At 34.1% G+C, this 26324-nt stretch overlaps 1 protein-coding gene across 2 annotated transcripts; it reads right to left on the bottom strand.

Moving 5' to 3' along the window:
- Window positions 1-374: 374 nt before the first annotated feature.
- LOC7478985 (ALBINO3-like protein 2, chloroplastic) lies at window positions 375-26324 on the bottom strand. Of its 2 annotated transcripts, XM_024583995.2 has the most exons (14): window positions 25881-26323; window positions 25693-25799; window positions 25469-25596; window positions 25147-25218; window positions 23902-24003; window positions 15689-15748; window positions 15506-15571; window positions 7603-7650; window positions 4087-4263; window positions 3943-3998; window positions 3697-3814; window positions 3331-3417; window positions 2820-2929; window positions 375-649 (listed from the first exon to the last, which is right to left on the bottom strand). In XM_024583995.2, exons 1-14 carry the CDS (start codon window positions 26240-26242, stop codon window positions 493-495), a joined length of 1650 nt encoding a protein of 549 aa, XP_024439763.1. In that variant the 5' UTR covers window positions 26243-26323; the 3' UTR covers window positions 375-492. The 2 variants fall into 2 exon arrangements, with proteins under 2 accessions (XP_024439763.1, XP_002319821.3); XM_002319785.4 differs by lacking the exon at window positions 7603-7650 and having other exon boundaries at window positions 25881-26324.

A 26324-nucleotide genomic window follows, 5' to 3' on the forward strand; every position in this document is an offset into this window, starting at 1 on the left:
GGGTTCTTGTCATCCGGTCTTTGGCAATGTTGTGTTCTCTTTTTGTTCTTGGGAGCATGTTCTCATCGTTGTCGTTTCTCTTTGTTTGAACATATTTGAACTCACTGGTTTACCAACATGATTAATTTTGATCTTAATATATTTTTATATTTGAAAAAAAAAAGCTAAAATATGGCTAAAACCATAAAAAACATATAAAGAAGAATGCCTGCAGACAACACGTGAGGAAGAAGGTACCGTTTTGCGCCAATGCACAAAACGTGATTTCACTTGAAAAACATTATTTGACTTAAAAGTGAAAAGGCATTGTTTTGACTCAAACCAAAAATTCATGTTTTCAAAGGATAGCTAAACATGAGAAAATCAAGAAACACTTCCCAACAAAAAAAGAAGCAGAACTTTACTGTAACAATATTTCACAATATACTTCAGATTGTTGTTTCCCACTATATATATATATATAGATTGATTATCATGTATAATTGCATTAGGTCAGTAATCTCCTCTCCTGCTGCTAACAAGATCGCCAACAAAACTGTCCTCGTCGTTTTCACACTCTTCCAAGAAATCCTTGCGAGAAGGATCATAAGCAACAACTAATCGCAGATACTTGACAGCCTCAGCTTTTCGACCTTCCCTACTTAGAGCACTGAAACATCATGACCAATCCGATATTTTATTGACAAACAAAATACTAGTTATGACTGGAAAATATAAACTGAAAGAGAAGTAATGGCAATGGAAATTTACCGACAAGTTCAGTTTTAACAAGCAAAAGATCAACAAGTTCCCACATTTTTTGTTCACCAATTGGTTCATCTTTCAGATTTTTTTCTTTTCCAAAATCAGTGCAGGCCCAGTTATATTTCTTAAAATACTCTCTTAAATATAAGCGTGTCAACCCACCCAATCAATTACATTCATCAATTCAAGACTCCAAGAATGATAAGTGTTGTATTTTCTTTAAGAAATTGTAGACATTATCTTCTCTACAGAAAAACACAAGGGTTTCATTCTTCTTTTAATAGGTATCACTTAACTTTTAAGAGTTTTCACAGTTAATTATATGAATTTCACAAACACCAGTACCCATATGTACTTGATATTAACAACTGTCTCTCTAAAGCATCAGCAGGCATTGTTTGCAAAACCTCTTAAACTGCCTTATTATTTCTTTTTTCTAGCGCAAGAACTGGACTACTGATATGTAAATATTGAAAAGCAATGCAACATGATCTATGAGGAATGCTAGCAATAGTTGCTTTGACAGCTGCTAGCGATGCTCACTGCTAGTCACTGAAGAAAATGATACTGGTAAACAGTTAACAAATAAAATTTATTATCTATCTGAAAGACTAAAAGAAAAATGAAGAAGATTATCTTCTTCAGTCTACCCCATCTACCACAACTGCTCTGCTATTCAGTATTTCACCATCTAAAATTTGAAACTGACATTCACATCCAAAATGTTTTTTTTTTCCTAGATTGACTTCAATTTGAAATATCTTTTGAAAACAAATCTGCAAAAAAACTTATTCTTATTTGTGTGTTCATTGAAGACTTCAATTTGTCTCCAGATTACTACTGCAATTGGGGTTTTAAGGGGCCATATTCATCCACTCTATAGACTGAGTGTTTTTCATGAATTTAGCTGCTATACAAGTAAAAGTCTGAATTAGGTCTGTTAATGATGATTGGATGAACGTGATTAAGTGAGCTGACAATAATCGTTGCCTTTCAAGTCTTGACCAATTTGCTTTTGATACCACATTCTAATTCAAGGAGGCTATAATAAAAAAAGAGTGTGTTAAGAAAACAACTTGAAAGAATCAGAACAAGCCAAAATCATGAAAAAAGTTGATGAAAGAAGCCAAAATCATCACTGCTACGGAATGATTTTCGTTGGAGATGGAAGTCAGTTGTTCAAGAGCTATTCTTTTTGTTAGATTTTAAGATGGGTCGAGTTCTTTGATGAGATGTTTCTTTCTGTCTTTGCTTTTCAACTACAAAGGTTTTAACAGGTTTTCAGGTAACATTTGCGCAGAGTGTCCTTATTAATCCAGTGAGTGTCAATAGCAGCTGTCCAAACGACTGCTGCTAGCATTCCCCGTGATCTATTTGTTGTCAAAGTTTATAACATGGTCAACTATGAAACATAGGCAAGAGATTGTCAGTACATAGACAAAGACACCTATAAACCAACTAGCGAATTATTAACGTGATGTAACTCTGAAGAGTTCAAATTAGTAAGGCCATCCAAAAAAAGAATGGAAGGAAGCGAAAAAAGGAACAGAGTTCTATAGATTTCTTCAAGGGTAAATTGATGATTTCATGTTTCAGAAGGTATTTTAGCAAGTGTAAAAGAGGTTGAACAGTTTTACGAAAATAGTTAAAAAAATGAACTTATAGGTCGATAAAAGAGATACTAGGACTTATTTGTCTTTAACTAGTAAAAAGGGAACCAATTGCTACTTATACTCCCGCAGCCACTAAGTGAACGTCCAACTAGCTTTTTGTGGCAGACCCAATTTAAGCGTCCATTTTCCAAGTCTCAAGTATAATAATTACATAATTTCACTCAATTTGCCTTCATATCCTTTACCATTTTTCAAATTTACAGAAAACAAGAACATTGAACAATATAAATATAGTTAGGGGTAAAGGTTTTCTTATAATAAAAACCATTAATGTGTTTTTTTGTTCCTAAAAATTGGTGCAATCTCAATTAGGACATTTATTTAGGGACTAAGGGAGTAGCTCGGAACATGATAATTTTACAATTTTCCAAGCAGCATGTTATATATAGCTCAAATTCATACCTCGCAAGCAATAACAAACCATCAAAGTAGTGGGCTTTGCTTTTAGGGTCCTCTGGTTCTTCTAGACTAGCCACCCTTTCTAAGTGCACAATTCCTCTGGCCTTATTTCCCTACGCCAAAAACAAAAGGGCAAGAGAGATGAAAACAAAGTGAGGCACCATCATTTTTTTCAGGATACAGCTTCACCATCAAATATTTTAGACTGCCAAATGAACTCAAGTTCATGGAATTACTTACTGGTCACTATGTCCAGCATACAGCTTCCTCAATCACATGTATGTAGGGACAAGGGTGGGTATTACAAGAGAATTTCAAATAAATCTAAGAGGACTGATCACTAGAGTGTAATGAATGAGAAGGATAGCAGTACAGAGGACAAATAAGAAGGAAGACAGGTCCGTCCAGAAACACAAGAAAAGCGAGTGGTGCCAACATCCCTTTTCAACAAAATTCATGATTTTATGACTGCATTTTACTTTAGAACAATCACAAAAGCATTAATGGTTTTCACCTGACTTATACAGGCAACACCTGCCCATTGCAACGTAAGGATCAGATGATTGACATCTTCAGCTGTTGGATGGCCAGCAAGAAAGAGCTGAAGGTATGTCCGAAAGAAGATAAAATTAGTGTCAGACATTATACAATATTATTAGAAGATTGCAAATGGTGATGCTTCTGTTCACAAACCAAAGAATGTAATAAGCTGCAAATGCATCCAGAAGATTGCAGCATATAATAAGAGGTTTCTATAGCAAGTGGTGACTGAACACAATAGTGGCCATCTTCAAAATTGTGATAAACAGAGATCATTTAAATTGCAAGCTCTGGTGCAAGATAAAGGTTGAAAAGAAGAATGCAAGTGAGGTCAAATTACCTTGGAAATGGCACGCTCCAAATGGTCAGTAGCCTCTGCATGGAGTCCTTCTTGAAGTAGAGTATGCCCCATTACAATTAAAGCCTTTATGTGGTTAGGGTCCTTTTTAAGTGCCATTCTATAACCAAAAGACAATATTGCAACGCAACAAGGAATAAGTTGGCTTCGGGTTTATAAATTAAATAAAAAGACCAAGGAATAAACTGTTCATCTGAACTGAAAAAGAAGAAGGAAACATCAAATTACTGCAACATAGAAATAGCTCTGTCTCTATGCCCACTGGATAACAATTGAACTGACAGCTGTCCACAGTGACAATAGGAAAATGTGAGAAAACTTGTAATATCTCCTAAATACAAATAATTTATTCACTTATTCGTCACCACTCACTACTAGTAGTTCATCAGGTGATAAATTTTCTGGTGAAACCTTGCGCCACTTTGTTGATGAATCCAAAGACACCGATTCTGGTGTAACCATTTCTTCAGAAATTGCAGGGGTTTTTGGAGAATCCTTGTTGAGTAACCCTAATGTAGCACCCACAACAGGATGTTTGAGAGACACTTGCTGCAAAATTTATATTGTATCACATGAGACAGAAAAACTTTGGCCTACAAAGCCTGTTTAGGAGTTAAAACCTACTAAAATTTTCAAAACAAAAAATTTCTGAACAAAAGATGGAATTATTAAGTAATTCCTAAGAAACCAAAAGGGAAATTAAACAATCATGAAGCAAACAGGCAAATAGGCTGGGATTATTTTTATCTACAATGAAAGTGTGCAAATCAAGGTGTCAAAAGATGGTACCGCCCCTTGTACAATGGATGGGACAATCCACAGGTTTACATAATGGAAATGACAATATGAAGAAACACTCCCACTGAGCTATCTCTATACAATTAGAGCATGCGATAGCCAGGCTTTTCTCCTCGCTTCTTAGAACCCACAAAGATTTGCAAGAAATAATGAATCCAAAAGTATCTAAACCAAGCATCATTGTCGAGTACTTTGGACGTGAGTGATTAACAAATGAAGTTCACTGTGTCAGATATGATGCTTAGCAAGCCAGTACTTTCCTCTAACATCTTGTGCAGCCATAAGAGATACACGAGAGAACTAATAAACCATGTCAAAGGACTCATAAGAAGACGTTGCCCTTAGATTGACTTCTTTTATCTTCCGGTTCATTTAACTCCTCAATGGAATTAGAGTTAAAAGGTGAGAAAGCAGCCAGCCACAACTAGACGATTCTTTATTACATTTAATAATGAGACACCTTTTTCCATATTCATGATGACAATGAAAGCTTTTGTATTTTCCTACCTTTTGTTAAGTTTCCATAGAGGAACTATTCACCAAGTGTACTCTGGTTGTTCAAGAATAAACCCTCTGAGGAAGTTCAGCTTTTGAAACAAAGCAAACAATTGAGACTCTTCCCCTGAAGAGATACCAAGTGCATTCTGGTTGTTCAGGGATAATTCCCTAAGGAAGCCACCTTTTGAAATGAAGCAACAATTGAGTCTATTTTCTTGGACATAAAAACAAGCTAGATAATAATAGGGCAAACCTCAAATTAGCCCCAAACATATTACCCCATCATCAACTACGTCCCAAACTTCTTGATTTATCAAGTTTGCCCCTAAAGTAATAGGCATCAGACAATTCACCCCTCCCTCCCTCTGATGTTAGTGAAAGTAAAAAGATTATGTCCAACTTGCACGTGGTCTTCAATTGCTTCCATTGAATGTGAGCCCAATATGCCATGAAAGGACTTTAGAATGAACTCATAGTAAATTTCCGACACTTCCCCTTTTATACAAACTAGCGAAGTAGAGGGAATTGTTAGCTGTAATATCTTGATTTAGGGAAATTGATTGATATGCAATTACTTGATTTAGAGAGCTTGATCTAGGAAGATTGATTGATTGATAAGCAACTATCATCAAGGTAATCTATTCATTGAACAATTCTATTATGAATTTTTTAATTGATGGAGTGAATATTTTAGGATAGTTCTTTCTACCGTTCCCAATAAGAACTTAAAGCACTACAAGAACCGAAGATTTAAGTTTTTGATAAAACTAAGACCAAAATTTGAGATTGCATGCACCACTTTAATCAACCAAAATCTCGTTCTGTCTTTAGAGGTTTGTTTAAGGGAATTATTATGTAAAAAACAACGTCTAGCACTCAGCTTGGCCTTATTTCAGAAACCATGACACTTGAGATGGTTAATGTGGCATATGTTGCTTAGGGCAAAGATCTAGGTCAAAAACTTGGTGCTACAATTGCAAGGAGTTTCGACATATTGTAAAGCCCTGCAACAAGAAATTTTGCAATTATTGCAAAAGGAAAGGGCACATCATTAAAACTTGTTGAGTGTGATCTCACAATAGACACACTCTAGCCCCTCATAATGCTGTCCAATTTCATGACTCTCTTTGGTTCCTTCTTCGAATCACTTTGTAAGCAGTTCTTCCTCTAATCTTGCACTCGAGATGGTCTAAATTTTCTTGGTCTTAAGGTCACTGTTGTTCGACTGACACTTTTGCATCAACATAATATACTCAAGAGCTTCTCACCTTAATAGTAATTTGTTTCTTACACCGGTAGATGTCAGCTTGAAGCTCCAACAAGATGATGGCAACCTATTATTCGATCCCTCGTCATATCAGCAATTGATAAAGAGTTTGAATTATTTGACAATTACTCGACCTAACATTTCTTTTGTTGCACAAGTTAGTCAGTTTATACAGGCTCCTCTTCATTCTTACTTAGTCACTATACAATGTATCCTTCGTTATCTCAAGGGTCCTTCTAGTCATGGATTATTCTTTTCTATTGCGACTTCTTTATCATTGATGGGTGTTTTAGTGATGCGGATTGGGGTGGTTGTCCTGATATTCATTGTTTAATTATTGGGTGGTGCATGTTTCTTGGTAATACTCTTATTTATTGGAAGAGTAGGAAGTAGGATCAAGTTTCTTAATCCTTAACTGCACAATGTCATCTATGAGATTGTTTGGCTTTGGGGTTTGTTAGGTGAACGTGGTATTCCTTAGCCTACTCTTACTCCTCTTCATACTGATAACACTGGTGCTATTTAAATTAATATCAATCTGATCTTTCATTAGTGCACGACTTTGTTGGCTAGAGATGGTTATACTCTTACGAGAATTGTTAAAGGTATTCCACCAACAATCTAGAACAAAGAGAATGTTGCTAGAATTTACATTGACCTTTGTCATTCTATTAGTGAAGCACTTGATTAACATGTGATTACTCACCCTTACATTCCCACCAAGTTCCAAACGCCTTATGGGTTTACCAAGGCTCTGTCTCGTCATCGACATCAATTCATGGTTGACAAATTAATGCTTCGTGATCCACCAACATCAATTTGAGGGGGATATTAACTATAATATCCTCTTTTAGAGAGATTGAATGCTATACAATTACTTGATTTAGAAAGCTTGATCTAGGAAGATTGATTGATAAGCAAATAGTTGTACATTACCTTTACCTTTTTAGATATTGTAATCATTTTGATAGGAAATTATTATGATTTCAAGGTTAAATTGTCCTTCAAAACATATTAGGACTTATTTTGGCACCTTGGATTGAAACACTTAATAGGCATGTGCAAATCACATGCTACTTGAAAAAAATCTCTTAACTGCCACTAACAGCTAACAGATAGAAAGGTAACATTGTTCAATGATTATTACATTTAGAGCAAAATTGATAAAATCAAAAGGTTTTGGGACTCAATTGATAGTGGGATAATAGGTTGGGGGCTACATTAGGGTTTCCCTAAGATAATATAACAAGATTAACCATGAAACAATAGCAAGCTATGAGTTGAATAACATATTTATCCTGAAATTGTAAAGCGTGACAACTTACCTGGATTACAGTAAATGAACTATTGGTAACCCAGTAGACTAGACTTCCCTGTAAAAAAACAAAGAAAGAAAATGTGACTCCACACTTGGTAGGGTGTAAGGAGAAGCTCAACATCAAAATAAAGAAGTTATCTTTCCCAATGAAAGGTATTGTAAGCAAAGTCCTTTTGCCATATCTTTATAAACCCCTACTAAACTAGCTATAAAAATCAGAATGAAACAACTTTATAAGTGCATGGCGGTTGACCTTTCCTTCGTGTCATACCCGCATTGCATGAGGATGAGTAATTTTAATATCATGTTATAACATCAATGTAGCGACACGAGGAATGGATTGAAGGGTGTAAGGTAATCATTGAATGCACAAAGGCCTAGTGGCAATGAAATGTAGGAGAGAACATAGTAAAACCATTATAGAGCTTCCCCTAACAACTTTAGTTTTTTGATTAAGTGGTTCTTTGACATAAAAATAAGGATGTGGGAGTTTGGTGGTGTTGAATATGCTGGCAAGGGGGAAATGGTAAATGAGAATAATGGACTTCTACAATTGATATCAATTGTTATCTTCATATTATTATTCAAGTTTCCTAATAGATTATCATGAGAATTTTATCATTACCTATTTGAAGGAGATATTATTAATAATATTTGAATTCTGTTTTGAAGGTTTCCCTATGGTTTAGTCCATTCTTGTTAGGTTTCGGTTTTCCTATTTCGTTAGCTTTGCAACATATATAAAGCACCTTAGTTATTTACATTCAAAAGGAGGTTATTAGTATTGATTAATTAAAATAAATTGAGCCTTCAAAGCTTGGTTTTGAAAGTTCGTTGTATTTATTTCATTCTTCACTTGGTTCTACTCCAAGGTTCTACATTACGGAGTTGCTAGTATGAAGAAGAAGAAGAAGAATGCATATGGAAATGCAAGTTGAATATGAAACAATATTTTCCTTTGTGACTACTTAAAAACCTAGGTGTGAAGCTTATGTTTTCTATCCTCTAGGTGTGACTCCTAGAAACCCAATTTGTGGCTCTTATAGTTTCTACAATTTTCAACAATTCAAATCCTATATTCAAACCATAAATGACCTCTATTGAATTCCTAAACATCCACACATTCAAGCCACATCAATTCTACACTTATTAGCATTAACCATCTAAAGATCAACTCAAACCCTAAAATTACTATTCACACCACTGTTTATAGCCTTAACAACCTCCGAAAGTCAAATCTAGAACAATCTCCAAAGTTTATGTAGAACAATTATTCCTAGAGTTTATGGACCAAATTGACAAGGTTAAGCCTGAAAAGAAGTCTGTAAAAAACCCCGGAAGCATCTCATATGAAGCCCAAAGTTATAGTTTTCCTATTTGAACTATATTTCTAATTAATTTTGAATTTTAATTATTTGTTTCCTGTTTATCTTAGGTCTTTTAATTTAATTAATATTTTACTATTTAGAAATTCTAATACAAAATGGATTCTATTAATTAGGTAAATTTTAATTAGAAATGTCTAGTTTATAAATATAAATATAAATAAGAATGCTTAGTTTATTTTATGGAGATTAAAAATATTATTCATATTTAATAAAAACAACCAGAGAATTTTCTCTAGATTTCTTTACAATTAGGTTTGTAACCTTAAAGCTTGAGGACCTTAGTTTTATCTTTGTTATACATTGCATCATGTGGTATCAGGGCGGGTCAACATTTGAATTAATGGTGAATCATGAAGAGAATCAAGGAGTAGTTAGAGGCAACCATCTTTGTGATGGTGATTAGGAGATACAAGTTGTTTAAGATCAGTTAGATCATCATTCAAAAGTGATAGCTACTTTAGAGAAGTGAGTTCAAACTGGGTTTGGTGACATCAATGCCAAATTTGACGACTTTATAACCAAGCTTGAGGCACTAGGGTTACGCAGAAACATGAATCGAGGAAGAAGAGAGGCATGCACTAGGGATGACACTCATGGCCAACCAGTCATTGAACCAGTTTGTGCAAATTCTCATGGTCATTATGAATACGAATATTCATCCGATGAAGAAGATCGAGGTAAGGTTGCCAAAAATAGTAGGTATGATCAAGACTATCGTATGAAGATTGATATTTCTTTTTTTGGTGGTGATTTAGGAGTAGAGGAGTTCCTTGATTGGTTAGCTAAATGTGATTGATTTTGTTAGTAAACGAGAATTTCATATTTGAAAATAGTAAAAACTATAGGTCTAAATTGGAGCATGCAGTCTTAGCCTGGTGGGATAGGCTATTAGAAGCTAGAAGGCAAAAAGGTAAAAGACCTGTTGAGACTTGGGAGCAGATGAAGCAGTTGTTGAGAGATAGATTTTTACCCCTTGATTATGATCAATTTTTGTTTCATAAGTATCAGAGGTGTTCCCAAGGTTCCCAAAATGCGAATGAATATACAACAGAATTTTTGCACCTAGCTAAACAAAATAATCTGCATGAAACTGATGGGCAACAAGTTGCTAGATATGTAGAAGGGCTGAAACCTATCATTAGAAATAGAATTGAGCTTTGGATGTTGAATGTTACTGATGCATGAAATATGGTTTTAAAGGCATGGATGTTGATGCAAGATAGAATCAATACGAGATTTGATTATCAAATAAGGTTTCCTACCGCAAAGCCTCAACTTACACCTGCTGAGAAAAGTAAGTTGCCATAGACAAACAATCAATCCAACCAAGCTATTGTTTGCTCCGACTATGATAAAAATAGGCCTCAAGCAATTCCTAACATGGATAACAAAAAGAGATGCAATTAGGAAGGTCATGGATCCAACATATGTCCTCAGATGAGGCTTGTGAACATGAAAACAAAGAGCGTGGAGAAGATACAGAATTGTATCTGGAAAAGTGTTGTGAACTTGATGGTGAAGGTGAGGAGGATGATGATGGTCAACCTATATGATAAGATGATTGTTGCTGACACCAAAAGTTGATGATGAGACACAACGACACAAGCTTTTTCATACCAGGTGTACGGTAAACCAACAGATTTTTTACCTTATTATTGATAGCAGTAACTGCGAGAATACTATTGGTAGGGAAACTGCTATCAATTTGGTTTTGAACAGTGATAAATATCCTAAACCTTACACTATAAGTTGGATTAAAGAGGTACCAAAGGTAACAGTAATTGAAAGATGTAAAGTTTCTTTTTCCATAGGCAAGTACAGGGATAAAATTTATTGTGATGTAGTTGACATGAATGCTTGTAACTTGCTATTTGGTAAGCCATGGCACTTCGATTTAAATGCATGGCATAGGAGACGAGAAAACATCTATAGGCTTGTTAAAAATAGGATTAATTAATTTTACTTTGATGCCTCTGAAAGGGAATTCCCAATCAAAAGCCCAAAAGGCGTTCCTTACTATTACCCAATCTTTGTCAGAAATTGAGACAGATTTAAAAAAGATAAAAGAAGTGAATGCTTTAATTATGAAGTTTTTCTTGTTTAAAGAAGCTGACAAGGCAATAAAGGTTCCTAAAGTTGTTATGCCTCTATTGCAAGAGTTTCATAAAGTTATTCCAAATGGGTTACCTCTTATATGTGATATCCAACACCAGATTGACTTGATTCCGGAGACTAGTCTACTGAATTTGCCTCATTACAGAATGAGCTCAAATGAGGGAGAGATCATGAGGGAGAAAATAGAAGAAAAGGTTAATTCAAGAAAGCTTAAGTCCATGAGATGTCCCTACTTTACTAACACCAAAGAAGGATAGTAGTTGGTGTATGTGTATTGATAGTCGCATCATCAACAAAATCATTATGGGATACGAGTTTCCAATTCCATGATTAGATGACATGCTAAATCAGTTATGTGGTGCAACAGTCTTTTCGAATATTGACTTGAGAAATGGGTAACCATCAGATTTGGATTCGACCAAGGAATGAGTGGGAAATGGCTTTCAAGACAAAGGATGAGTTGTATGAGTGGTTACTCATGTCATTCAGGTTAACAAATGCATGTCATTCAGGTTAACAAATGCACTGAGCACATTCATGAGGATGATGAATCAAGTTTTGTGGCCTTTCATAAATAAACTCATTGTGATTTAATAATATCCTTGTGTTCAGTCATAATAAAATAGATCATATTGAGCACATAAGGAGTGTTTTGGAGGTACTACTAAAAAACAAGTTGTATGTGAATATGAATAAGTGTAACTTCATGACCAGCAAGCTGTTATTCTTAGGTTTTGTAGTAGGAGCTAATGGAGTTAAGGTTGATGAGAAGAAAGTGAGGGCAATTCGTGATTGGCCTACACCCAAGACATTTAGTGATGTGCAGAGTTTTCATGGCTGGACTATTTTATATAGGAGATTTATTTGAAATTTCAGTAGCATTGTGGCACTGTTCACTGTATGTTTGAAGAAAGATAAGTTTAAACAGGGTGATGAAGAACAAAATTTTGCCTTCATAAAGGAGAAGCTATGTAAATCTTCAGTGCTTGCTTACCCAGCTTTGACAAGTTGTTTAAAGTTGAAATTGATTTTTATGGACTGGGTATTAGAGTAGTTCTTTTCTAGGAGAAATGTCTTATAGCCTTTTTCAGTGAGAAATTGAATAAAAAACACTTGAAATGGACTACCTATGATAATGAACTCTATGTTGTGGTAAGGGCTTTGAAAATTTGGGAATATTATTTGATTGATAGTCTTATCCCTCAGACTTCCTTCCCCATGCGAGAAATTGATTTGAGACTTGCATGGTCGCGAATTAAAGGGTTATGGGAGAATAGAAAAAACAACGCCAGCTTTGGAGGATAAGTATTATTGGTCTCAGCTCAAGCATGATGCAAACAAATTTGGTCAACATTGTTTTACTTATCAAACAGCTATATGGCAATCACAAAATACTAGTTTATACATGCCTCTACCTCTACCTGAACATATCTAGAAAGATATTTTCATGGATTTGGTGTTAGGTCTTCCACAAACTCAACGAGGAATGGATCGTATTTTTGTTGTTATGGACAGATATTCAAAGATGACACTTTATACCTTGCAAGAAGACTACGAATGTGATCAATGTGGCTAGGCTATTTTCCAGGGAGATGGTGAGGTTGTATGGTGTTCTAAGATCCATTACATTTGATAGAGATACCAGACTCCTTAGTCGCTTTTGGCTAACCTTATGGAAAATGTTTAATTTCTCTTTTAAGTTTAGTAGTATTGCTTATCTACAAATTGATGGCCAAACAGAGTCTCTAAGCAAAACTTTGAACAATCAGATTCGTAGCATTTGTGAAAACAAGCCTAAACAGTGAGATGTTGCATTAGCTCAAGCAGAATTTGCTTGCAACAGTCACAAGCATAATGCTACTAGCAAGACATCATTTAAGATTATGTACATGAAGCCTCCAATCATGTACTCAATCTACATTCACCGCCCAAAGTTGTTGGATTTAGCAAGTCTGCGAAGAATTTGGTTGAAGTGCAAGCTATGCATCAAGAGGTCATGAGAAAACTTGAAGAATCAGCTGCCAAAAATAATCACGTAGCAAACAAGCATAGGCGAGTTAAATTGTTTCAAGAAAGAGACATGGTCATGATTTTTTTGCGTAAGGAGAGGTTTCCAATAGACACTTACAATAAGCTAAAGATGAAATATGGGTATGTACAAGATCCTGAAGAAAATCAATGATAAGGATTATGTTATTGATCTTCTGGATAGCATGGGTATATCAAAGACCTTCAATGTTGTTGACCTTTATGAGTACTTTCCAAATACTAAACTCAGCTCATGGACATGTTTTTCTCAAGTGTGAGAGATTAATGTAGAACAATTATTCCAAGAGTTTATGGACCAAATTGCAAGGTTAGGCCTGAAAAGAAGTTTGCAAAGAAATCCAGAAGCATCTCATATGAAGCCTAAAGTTATTGTTTTTCTATTTTAATTATTTTCCTAGTTAATTTTGGATTTTAATTATTTATTTCCTACTTAGTTTAGGTCTTTCAATTTAATTAGTATTTATTATTTAGAAATCCTAATGCTAGATGAATTCTATTAATTAAGTAAGTTTTAATTAGACATTATTTCCTATAAAGAATTCTAAGACTAATATAAATAAAGATGTCTAGTTTATTTTGTAGAGATTAAAACTATTATTCAAATTTAATAAAAACACTAGAGAATTTTCTCTAGATTTCTCTATTGTTAGGTCTGTAATCTTAGAGCTTGAGAACCCTAATTTTATCTTCGTTATACACGGTGTCAAAAGTTGTCCTACGTGCACGTGCAAGGTCCAGTGCCCATGTTTGAATGTCTAGGTTTTGTACAAAATTGAAATTCCTACCAAAATAGGTGCAATTTGGTGAGATTCAATAGCAATGTTAAAAATTGTAGTTATCTCAAATTTTATTGGTCGTTCTTCGTAAGTACATAGGCAAAGCTATTTTTTTTCTTTTTTAAGGGTGAAGGGAGCTTTTATAACATTTTTTCTCTTTTTTAAATTAAAAGAATAAAATAAATGGAATTGAAGCAACTAAGTAATATCAATGAACATATTAGTACTTTGTCTCAAACACGTCATCAATTGTTTTTATCTAAAACAAGATCTAGAGCTGATATTCTGAAAATATTATATTTGCTTTTGTTGTCAAAGTTTCATTACACTTGTCTTAAAAAAACGCATGAATAATGGAGAAGCACTCGAAAAACAACTCTTTTCATCATGGAAATGACACAGATTTTCTAACTGGCATGAGATAAAAAAAATGCTATAAAAATTTCTACAAAGCACATGCTTTATAACTTTGAAAGAGAAGATTTTTCCTCTAAGTAAAATATAGTTGCTCCATCAACCAAGTATTTAATGGTTTTATTAAAGAGGCTTACAATTTTGAAAATAAAATACTTTTTCTTACATAATTCTTGATGTGGTTACTCTGTCTTACAACAATTATCGATGAAGTTATTAGATATCCGAAAGATTACCAATACGCTATATATCCAATGAAGCAAAATAAAGGTATCCTGTAGATAAAACTTGTCATTTAATTAACATTAAGAACATTAGGGTTGGGCATTCATTCTCATAGATATTAGCATAGAACAATGATTTGTGTATTGAAGTAAAAATACAGATTAAAGATTGGGATAGTACTATTGCTTTGATTAGAGTCACTATGATTTATATTGATTTTTGAACTTAATTAATAAAAACTAATTAAATACTTCATTCAGTAGATGTTCTTATAGATTTGAAACTCTGAACATCAACTACCTTTATTTTCTTCTTGACCTAAATGATAAGGCTACTTGTGGTGTTGGAATGTTATGGTAGGATAACATATATGGAATGTAGAAAGCCACACGATGTGGAATTGAATAAGTCATACTATAATCTTGTTTTTCTAGGTCTGAGAATCAGAGAATCAAAATTAAATGCCTTTTTTTTTCTAAATTTTAGACAGAAAGTCTTAAAAATAAGTTATAATTACTGGAGAGGATATAGTAGTAAATCAAAAGTTTTTATGAGTTCATGTATATATATGGTTACTAACAATCATTAATATGGAAATAGATTGGACAATTTGGTCAGGCATAATGGACCAGTTTTATATTAAAAATATTCTCTAAATACTGAAGGTTAATTGAACTATAGATGATCTTTGACTAGAAATGTATAAAGTGGTCAGGAGTTGCTATTATGGAACAACTTTTTAGCACAAAAACAACAAACCTTAACTCTACGGGGACAAGGAAAGTATCACAAGACACTTACATTAGTGCAATAAAGCAAAGTAAATTTCACAGAAAATCTTAACTACATCATTATCTTCAAGGTGGCAAGCTAAGATAAAACCAATCTAACCAAACATAACAGTCTAAAATTCCAAGAAACATGAAGTCAGATATTAAGTTACCTGTGGAATGCAGTAACCAATGAAAAACATAGGCAGCGTCAAAAATATCAGATAATACTTGTAGTACTGCAGTAACAAAGACATTTCAATCACTGGCAAGAACCAAAAGGGTGCCGCACATATCAGGGGAAGAGTTTAATCATTACACAAGAATCAAGTAACCAATAAACTTGTAACACTCACTTTTGATAATAAGCCCAACAGGCCACCCGTGTTTTGAATAGAAGATCTATCAAAGGAGAGCTGAAAAAAAAATCAATATCAGACGAGTCAGTGAATGATCAAAACTTTCTCCATGAACTACTTATCAAAAGTTTGCTACTAGAAAAAAATGTAAGAAGAAAACCTAGCTTTTTTAGAAACTGAAACCATTCCCATTAAAAACATAAAAATATTTGTCACAGGCAAAAATATGTTAAGCACCATTACAATCATCAAACTACTAACACAGCATATTGACAAAGGAAAGAAAGCAACCAAGAAAAGAAAATCCAATGTTAGAGAAGCAGATGTTCTTCATTAAAAATGAACAAGGAACTGGTTATACAAGTTAGCATATACATGTACGATAAATGTTTTGTATGCCCAAAATTAAACATTCCTCAATCTTATCCTGTAACTAAACATACCTCAGCCTTATCATGTTATTGTTGTTTACAGTCACAGAGCAAAGGCAAATTAAGAATGTTAAGTGGACTTTCTTTGGAACATATGGTCTTGGGCTCAAAGCATATCTTTCCACGAGTAGTCTATGGAATAAAGCAGATAGCAGATGGAAAGAAAGGAGACCTTGCAGAATACAGTTCAGCTATTGGTGAATTTAGACCATTCTAGGTTGTTGAAAATAGGATCATGAAGTTATTTTGGGCAACTGCCTGATCAGTCAGACAGGAGATCAAGGTTTCTATAACCTTGTGCAAATGATCCTCTGTTTTATTTAATAGTTGTTAAATGTGCGTCTCGTGTTCTCCAAATTCTGTTACAAGGAATAGCATAACATCCAGGAAAAGGAAATTCTTTTTCCAGGAGTGAAAAGAAGAAATTTTATGAAGAAAATTATGAAAATCAAGTTAAGGAACATTCCAATCCTCCAACTATCAGCCAATGCAGCTCCGCTAAACCATGAAAATAGCTCCATGACATGGTCATCTCTCACAAAAGTTGCCACGTAGCAAAGCACACCATAAAAATTCAAAGATTTCTTTCCATCCACAAAGTCCAAACAATTAAATGCATTATGCATGTCCTCTCATCTTAATAAGTAGTACATGTGCAGGAATTATCAGATAATATCTCAATAGTTACTATTAATAGAGTATTTTCTCCAGTTTCTCGCTACGGTTCTAGCTGTGGTGTGTGAATCTACTGCAAACTAACTCTGTAGCTTCATTTATGCATTCTTTTTCATTTCTTTAATAATATGGTCATCTTGCGTTTTATCGAACAAAAATCAGCTTGACATTCTTCACACATGATAGCCCCTCAATATCAATAGTAATAATGGTTATACAGGTGTAAGAAGAATAAAAAAAAACACATTAGTCTGGTATATGGTTATGCCACAAAGACCACTTGCTCTTTCAAATTATTTTTGGATACAGAAGGAAGTTCAACCTTTTAGCACACTTGTACTCAGGCTAACCAAATGACAAAGTGAAAGTTAAGCAAGAGCTTTTAATTATTTATTTTATTTCTGCTTATGTTTTAATTTAGCTAGGACAGACTAGCATGTGACTTCTTAAATATTTGAACAGCTAGATTTGAAGTTCAGTTGAGTTAAATCTAGGGTTGAAATTAAAGTTTCCATTGTATAAATAAGATTTATTGCCTTATTCTTTTCATCAATTAGACTTCAAAAACTAAAGGTTTACTTTAAAGTTTAAACCCTAAGGGGGGGGTTGTTTTACATGAAAATATTTTACATGTAAAACCTAATGCAGAACAATAAATAAAAAGAATTAAAGCAGAGAATTAAAGCAAGAAAGAAAGAAGCTTTAAAGAGAGAAGCTAAGAAGAAAAGAGAATTCAGGTAGAGAAAAATCTGTCACTTTATTTATTCCTCAAAAACTCCTTAACATTTAGAAAAGTAGAATATGAAAACTAAAACCCTAACTAGAACAAGCAATTAGGCTTATTGCCCACTAAATAAAATACTTAATAATAATTAAATCAAACCCAACAAATAAAACCTGATTAATAAACCTCAACCAAAAGTTTATTGAATTAAACTAAAACATATGTTAAAGCTCAATCTCTCAATGATTTAGGCTGTCATCCATCGTCTATAATCATACAAGTGCGTAAACAATGTTTCGGGTCTGGTGTCTCCACCAATTCTCCCGGGATTGGAAGAACTTGACCCCGTCGAGTATAGGTCAAGGTAGCTCAAATAACACTCCCAAAGATAAGGATTAAGAAGTTGTGATATCTTTCTGATAATTCAAGTTTAGTCTGAACCTGGTCGTCTAGCCCATATACTAGGATTCACTGATATTCACCACCCCTAGTAAAAGCAACTTGTACATTTAAAGTAGTATTAATATGTTCTTTTTGTGCCAATGATAAGGATGATGAGGTAGGGATATCAAAAGGTGCATAGGTTGTCGTGTTTTACATATAACGAGGTCCTTCATGTCAAAAATAGAGCTAATATCAAAGTTTAGTAGCAATTTAATAACATAACTATTTGATTCAATTATTTGCAACACTTTGAATGGTCTAGCACTACTCACTTGCAATTTATGACTGTTTTCCAAAGGACACCATTCAGGTCTAATTTGTATTATGAAATAATCTCCAACATTATGTAAATTAGCTTGAAATTTGTATTGTTCATGACATGCTTGAATTCGTTTTATGATCTCGACGTGCAAATTATGACTCTACATGCAAAAGACTTAGTTGACTCAAACATTTTAGAGTAAGGAGACATAGAAAGAAGATCTACAAACTTTCTAGGTTCGTAACTATGAACACTATTTGACTGAAGGTGTGAAGTGAATCAAGCACTATTTGAAGCCTTAATAGATATAGTTTGGACACAACCTAGTAAATTAGAATTATTTTTATCTTCCTCATCACGTGTCAAAGGTAAGGGATCATAAAGCTTAACATGTTGCTCTAAAGTTATGATGTGTTGGACATCAAGCATAAGGAGGTGAGGAGCATGTTGCTCTAAACCTTTGACGTACTAAATGTCAAGCATGGTAGGTGGGGAATCAGGTAGTTTAAGAGGAATAATGTTATGAGACTCTTCTAAGACCATATTTACCTCTTCAGGAAATTCCACTAAAAAATTTCCTAAAACCTCTTCCTTTACCACTAAAGCAAAATTATTATATTCTTTATTAATCTCATTTTCAGACTTATGTGAACTTATAGTGTTATGTCCCTCTTCTTGCACATCCTCTTCATCTAGATCACTAAGGTTCTCAAAATTGGGTTCATACACTTGCACACAATAGTTTTCCTTTTCACTTATATCCTCGTGTTCTTGAATGATTAAAGGTTTAAAGGTACAATTGAAGAGCATATGACCAAAACCTTGACATTTAGTACACTGAACCTCTGAACTCAACTTAGACATTTCATTAACGACTCTTTTTCCCTTATCTTCTTTATGAATTTAGGCACTACTAGGATTAGGTCTACAAGGTGAAGCACTTAATAAAGAACCATTATTTCTAAATTGAAATCTAAAAGAGGTCTTAAAAGGGTTTTGATGTTTTGTCCATTGACTCTTTTTAAGCAACTCATAATCTTGCACTACAATATAGGCTTGGTCAAGAGTAAAAGCACTTGTGAGTTTGACCTTTTTTCTAAAATCATCATTCAAACCTTTATAAAATCTACGCAAAGTCATGGGTTCATTTTCTCTTATGGCACATCTCATCATGTAATCATTAAATTGTGTTATATACTTATTGATAGACTTAGTTTCTTGTCTTAGATTGTTCCATTGGTCTAAGAGTTTTTTTTCTATAAGACTAGGGTAAATACAGATCCTGTAGTTTTTTGTTTCATTTTGGTCCAAACAATTATAGGAACACCTTTGATCTCTAAACAATCTTCAACATCTCTCTAATAAGTTTTGGCTTCACCAACGAGCATTACCCTAGCAAATCTGACTTCCTTATTATTAGACAAGTTGTGCCACTTAAAAAATTGATCCATGTCACGAATTCACATATCAAATATCCAAGGGTCATGACAACCGTTGAAAGTGGAGGCTTCTATTTTGTTAGGACTCATGACATAAATGCATGCAATACTAACTTAGAAATGGAATTGAGATCAAAAATGGTTCTTACAAGTAAAATCACAATACAAAATTAAAGCTATTTTTTTTTGTCTTTTATAATGTGGAGATTAATCAAGAACAAATTACACCAATAAAATTTTAAGCATGTAATGCTAGACCCTTAAGTGTAAATGATTAATCAAACACAATGTCATAAGCAAGAACTTACAATTATCAAATAGGATAAAATACTAGATATCAATGATGAAGGAGGTTAACAAACAAAAATTAACAGATAAAAATGCAAGGTGAGATTTTTTTTATGATTTTTTTTCTAGGCACAAAAGTAATATTAATAACTTTAAATGATAACTGTAAAACTAGAAAAGGTAAAATTCAACAAATTAAAAGGTAAGAGTGATTTATTGGCTAGATTGCTTAGGAGTATGCTGGAATTTGTTGTTGATGATGTGGTGAAGACACTAGCGTGGCGCTAATATGGTAATGCATGATGACGTGGTGTTGATGTGGCAGTTGCAGTGCTGGTCTGATGTGGCAGTGTTGAGGCTGACATGGCGATGAGTTGCAGTGCTAAGGTGATGTGTCAATTGGCATGGCAAAACCAGATGACTTGTCAAACGACATGGTTGAGACTAGCAACGTGGTCGATGAGATGGCAATGGTGAAGAGAAAAATGCAATTAAGAGTCTCTTATGGCTAGTGAAGAGAAAAATGGGCCACATGCAGTGTTGTCATCGAGATCGATGGTGGAGATTTTGAGGTGGTTGACAATTAATGGCAAGTGGCAGATCTTCCAAACAAGGGGTTAGGTTCGGCTAGTTTGGAAAAGATGTTAGGGCCTGTTGATTTCGAGGGAAGGAAACGCAAGGTTTGCTGGGAGAGGCTGATTTTATCTGGGCAGCAGGTGGTTGAAGGCTTTTTTTCAGATTTTGATTGTAAATGGGAAAAGACAAAACAAAAAAAAATTTGCTTTGCATCATTTTTTTTCTGTTGTTGAAAGCTTATCACAAGATCTAGGGTTTAGGAGCTAGATTGAATATCAATGAATTTGAACAAGCCCATAGATCATTTAATTGTAAGAACAATTAAAACGCTAAGCTCTAGTATGAAAGTTGATGTAGAACAATAAATTAAAAAAATTAAAGCAGGAAAGAAAAGTCTTAAAAAGAGAAGCTAAGAACTAAAAGCAAAGAAAGGAAAAAGCTAGGAAGAAAAGAGAATTCAAGAAGAGAAAATCTATCATTTTTATTTAATCCTCAAAAACTCCCTAAAATTTAGAAAAGTAGGATATAAATACTAAAACTCTAACTAGAACAAGCGATTGGACTTATGGCCCACTAAATAAAATACTCAACAATAATAAATCAAAGTCAACAAATAAAACCTGATTAATAAATCTTAACTAAAAGTTCATATAAATTAAACTAAAACATAAGCTAAAGTCCAATCTCTCAATGGTTTGGGCTACCCTCCATCATCTAAAATCATACGAGTGCGTAAACAATGTCTTGGGTCTAATGTCCCCACCAAAACCTTTACGGTAAAATGGTTTACATGGAACTTATTTCCAATAATTGGCAAGTAATGACATTAAAAATGTGGTAGCTATAATGGAACGGAGGTGGAGTGATGATGGGCTATAAGGTGGTGGCGATCATTGCAATGGTGGTGATGGTGTTGGTAGTAAAATGGTGGAGGTGGTGGTCTATAAAGTTTTTGCCTGAAAAATATTTTACTCAAAAAAAAAACACCTCTTAAGTTACAATATCACTTCCAACTTCTTTTTACTTGTTTGCAGACTTATATCTGCAGATGCATTGCTATTTTTCCCTCTAAACCATGTCAAATTTGGTAACATGGCTAATCAGGTTGAACATAGTAAAGAGCAAGGAGGAAATCAAGGTCAACAAAAATGTTTGACTAAGATGCAACTTATGCTTGAATTTTTTTCATGGACCATTTACACTTTGCAGCACAAAGCCCAAATAAAGATTCCAAAAGGTGACCACAAGCCATTAAACTTGCCAACAGGCGGTGGTCTATGGATGAAATTGGCCATGGAGAAGATGGAAACCCCTTTTATGATGATGTACACGTGAGTAGTGCTATACGAGGTAGATCAGAAAAGTGATAGGTGCATAACCTTGCATTAAAATCAAAGTTGCTTATTTTCATCGGATGATGCATAGGAAAGACTATTTTGATTGGGAAGTTGGTGCGGAAAATTATTTTGAGTGGTAACCCATGGTGGAAAACAAGAAAGTTTTGCCTATTAACCTTAAGTAGGACACTACACTTTAATTGTGGAAGAGAGTTGAAGAGCATATGTATGACAAGAAAAACTGAAAATTGGCACTATGGAACAAATGAAAGCAAATATGCAGAAGCAAATATGATGATTGGTAATGGAGATGTATGAGAAGTTCCTTTCATTAAAATAAAAAGGTAGGTCAAAAAAAGTATATATTGGTGAAGTTGAATTAACCACTTTCAATTCATGTTCGGTTGAATGAAACTAATAACCAGATGACATCTCCATATCTTGCATGATTGAATCAATATGTTAAAGATGAGTATCAAGTGGGATGATTATTTAATCTTGAAGATGCTCACCGACATGCTTTAATGGCTGAAAATTGTGGATATGGTATGAGGCCTCTATCTAGAAGAATCAATGTTGCACAAAGGGGGACCAGAGCTGTTCGGAATATTGAACATAATGAAATTGACACTGAAACGGTCAGGAGACCTCTGTACTCAACCAAACTAGTGGAGGAAGCATAGCACTGTTGAAAGGAGCAAAAAAGGAAAAGCTTCAGTAAGATTTGGGGCAGCAAACAGTTTTGTTCCTAATGTTTCTAAGGCTTGCAGCAGCTTATATTCGATATTTTACTTGTGGAGAAAGAAGCCATAGTTCCAATTCATGTCCAAAACAAAGGGCAAACTTAGCTAGATGAGGCAACTTTGTACCATACAATATACTATTCAACAGATCAAGAGAAGAACAAATCACAAGCACAAGTTCATTATGTAAGATTTATCATAGGTGAACTAAGACTATAATGATGTGTTCTTGAAGATAAAGTTCAACAACACAAATTATACAGTGGGAAAAACTAGATGAGGCAACTTCGTGCCATACAATCTACTATTAAACAAATCAAGAGAAGAACAAATCACGAGTATAAGCTCATTATGTTAGATTTATCATGGGTGAACTAAGGCTAATAAAGTATTGTCATATACTTGAGGCAACAAAAGAAAATAAGATGGTAAGTTTTGATTAGACATCCACGAGATCAAGGCAAGAAGAGTTTTTATAACCCGAGGGGATTAACATAGTTTTTTTCAAGTCTATGAGAATTATGCAGAGCTATTAATTATTTATTTTATATATGTTTTATGTTTTATTTTAGCCATCAATTAAAATTCAGAAACTAGATGTTTACTATAAACCTTAAGCTTCAATATCAGTTCCAACTCCTTTCCACTTGTTTCCAGCCTGATATTTTCTGATCTATAGCTATTGTTGCCTCTAAACTATGTCAACAAGGAATGTAACTTCATTCACCTCATTAAACCATTTCTAGCTAGCACTAATTCATGTTAATACAACACGGAAAGTTATTATTTGGAAGTCATAAAGAGATGCATTCTATGAAGTGTATCTATGGCATGTTTTAGAGTGCCATATTAACTTAATGGACATATTTCAATCTTGATGTAGCATCTTGTGAGGTTCTAAACTAGGTAAAAATATGACCAAAGCAATATCTATAGTATAAATGACTTCAAAGAATAGCCATAATACATGTAACTAAGTAAAGTGCTTATCATAGTTTCTGCATTATTACACCATGTAGACAACTAGTATTAGAGCAACAATGGTATTATATATACTTTTGTTCATCCAATTATATTCCCAAGCTATTGGCATGACATAGAGTTGGCAACTAGCATTTTAGAGATCACAAAAGAAGTCAAACACCAACCAACCCAAGTGCAAAGTCAACTTAACCTGACAAGGTAAGAAAACCTAGAGAGATCTTATCATATACTTATTTGAAGTTCAATCATAATTTTGATTATAAACAAAAAGTTTAAATCATAAATGAGATTGTATGGAGCCAAATACCTGAACATTAACATAGTGCAAGCCTGCAACAAGGAGTGGAAAGATGAAGGCTAAACCACCATGAGGAAATTCAGTCAAATTTTGAAACCATAGAGTGCCACCCTGTAATTAACAACCAAAGAATTTCACAACAAATTTACTAAATGGACTAGGTAATTACAATGCAGTTACCAGTTTTAATGCATACTTCATGATTAAAGATCCATACAACACCACAAATATACAAAACAAGGATAAAAATCATGCTAATACTGGGGAAAAAAACGACAAATAAACATCAGACCAAAACAAATTAAAGTATGAAATAATTCAAACCTTATTTAGAGCAAGCTTTCTCCACTGATTGAAAATCCTAACTTTAATTTGATGACAAAAATTTTGAGAGCCCATGAGTAATGAATTTACTTCATATGCAAGGAAAAAATCAAGACAAAGTCCAACAATAATTAATTGGTAGAAAATTGACCGTCTGAAAAATGTATTGCTACTGCACCATTATGAGGAAAGGAATGGATGTAAAAAAAATGGGAATGAACATTACAAATGTGAGAGTATATAAATAAATATATGTCCCACACTCCCACCACAACAAAAGCAGACAGTTAATGCTATAACTACGCTGGCAGAAAAAAAATTCAGCTGACATAAAGAAACAAGCAAAAACTTTCACTTAAGGGGCACATAAAATTGGACAGCTTAGTTTTCCATTTTCAGTTTCAATTTTAGTATTTTCAGAATGATGTGCTTACAGAGAAAGATCTTGGAAGGAGAAATCATAAACAACTCTTCCTGCAGCACTTTGCATGAAGTAACTTGTGATACACCAACAGAATAACTCATACATTTTTTTAATAATTTCACAATGACCTTTTCTAACAAACTAGTTTATACATCCACTTTGATCACATCATTATGGTAGACTTGTTTGACAAACTATGGATACCACACCATAAAATTCATTCCTTTTTTTCTTAAGTTAAGAGTTCATTGAGATTTCATCGGGAAAAAAATTCATTCCTTTAAGTTCATTGAGATTTCATCGATTCCATTTTTTTCCTCTTAAGTAACATTACAACAAAACAAGATAGAAAAGTTATAATATATAGAACCAATAGTCCAACATTGACTTCACAATTGAATTAACAAACCACAGTCCAGCAAACATCTGATAACCTTCCTATAAATAATAATGTTCACCAACATCCATGTAAAATAATAAACTATCTAAGAACGTCGTTTCCTTACACAATCAAACCCAGGATGATTATTCAAAGACATTCTTCGAATACTGGTCATCCACAAGAGAAAGCAAGGGAACTGCAGATAAATTGAGAGAAAAGGCAAAATTAATAACTAGAAAACAATTCACCTAACTATGCATTATTAATTCTGCCATAATTTAAATTTAGTGGAAAAATGGGGGGGGGGGGGGGGTCATAAATTATTGAACAAAAAAAACACGTAACAAGTTATTCAAGCATTTCATCAAAATTTCTCATTTCTTAAGATTGACTATGTACTGGTCCTTGACAAATCCAATAAGTCCAAAAAGATAAAGTTGCTTTACCTGTACAGAAAGGTATGCGAGAAACCATGAAAATGGGGGGCAGCAAATCGCTCGTCTTTCCTTTCTAAAAATTGTAATTTGTTCCCAATAGCTCCTTCCTGATAGAGGTGGTGGCAATAGAGGGGGCACTATGAGAAATGAATATTGCAGGTCAAGCCTCTGATACTAAAATTAATACTACACTACTACTTGGGAGTATATAAAGAGAAAAAAAGAACCCATACATTTAGGAAAACACAGTGAGATTTGCTTTATCTTGTACATTTGCAAAACGAGTAAAGGAAACAACGTCATTCTCATTGCCAATGTTGATGAAGCAATGATTATCCACCTGCAAAATTAATCACAGATTCTTCTTTCTTAAAAGATCAAATTAAACCAAAATTCAGCTGAGTTAAATAAACCGAGTTACCAAGGGAGGCCAGTGAGATCATGACACGACTCAAGCAACGCACCAACCGGAAAAATCGACTCTTCAAAAACATTACTACCATTGACCACTCCCTCCGTTACAGTATCGAGTTCAAAATTGATAGGTTCTGACGCGGTAGGTGACTCAGAAGCCAAAAAATCGGAGTCGTCATCTGTACGAGTCGAGAAGGATTGACAGGAGGGGAAATGAAAAGAGGCGAGTGAGTTGCGAGATGGTATTGCTGGTTGTGAAGCGAGCGAGTTATAGTTAGGGTTAGGATTAGGGTTTGCGAGGAGACGAGAGAGAGTAGAGAGAGGACGAGAACGACGGAGGGCAGAGAGCATAAGATTGGAAGCTGTCATTATTTCCGCCCAAACATGAGAGCAGAGAGGTTAGAAGGACCCCTGCTTTTTAATTTAAAATGAAAAAGGAGGAAATGGGAAC

Source organism: Populus trichocarpa, chromosome 13 (genome assembly GCF_000002775.5).
Source record: "Populus trichocarpa isolate Nisqually-1 chromosome 13, P.trichocarpa_v4.1, whole genome shotgun sequence".
Lineage (NCBI taxonomy): Eukaryota > Viridiplantae > Streptophyta > Magnoliopsida > Malpighiales > Salicaceae > Populus > Populus trichocarpa.

What these genes read in the sequence shown, in the direction of transcription:
- LOC7478985 (XM_024583995.2), bottom strand. Translation starts at nt 26,242, where the DNA reads ATGACAGCTTCCAATCTTATGCTCTCTGCCCTCCGTCGTTCTCGTCCT. An exon ending in GATCTCACTGGCCTCCCTTG is followed by an intron (nt 25,800 to 25,880) that starts GTAACTCGGTTT and finishes TTAATTTTGCAG; the next exon opens with GTGGATAATCATTGCTTCAT. An exon ending in TGGAGCGTGCCATTTCCAAG is followed by an intron (nt 3,418 to 3,696) that starts GTAATTTGACCT and finishes ACATACCTTCAG; the next exon opens with CTCTTTCTTGCTGGCCATCC.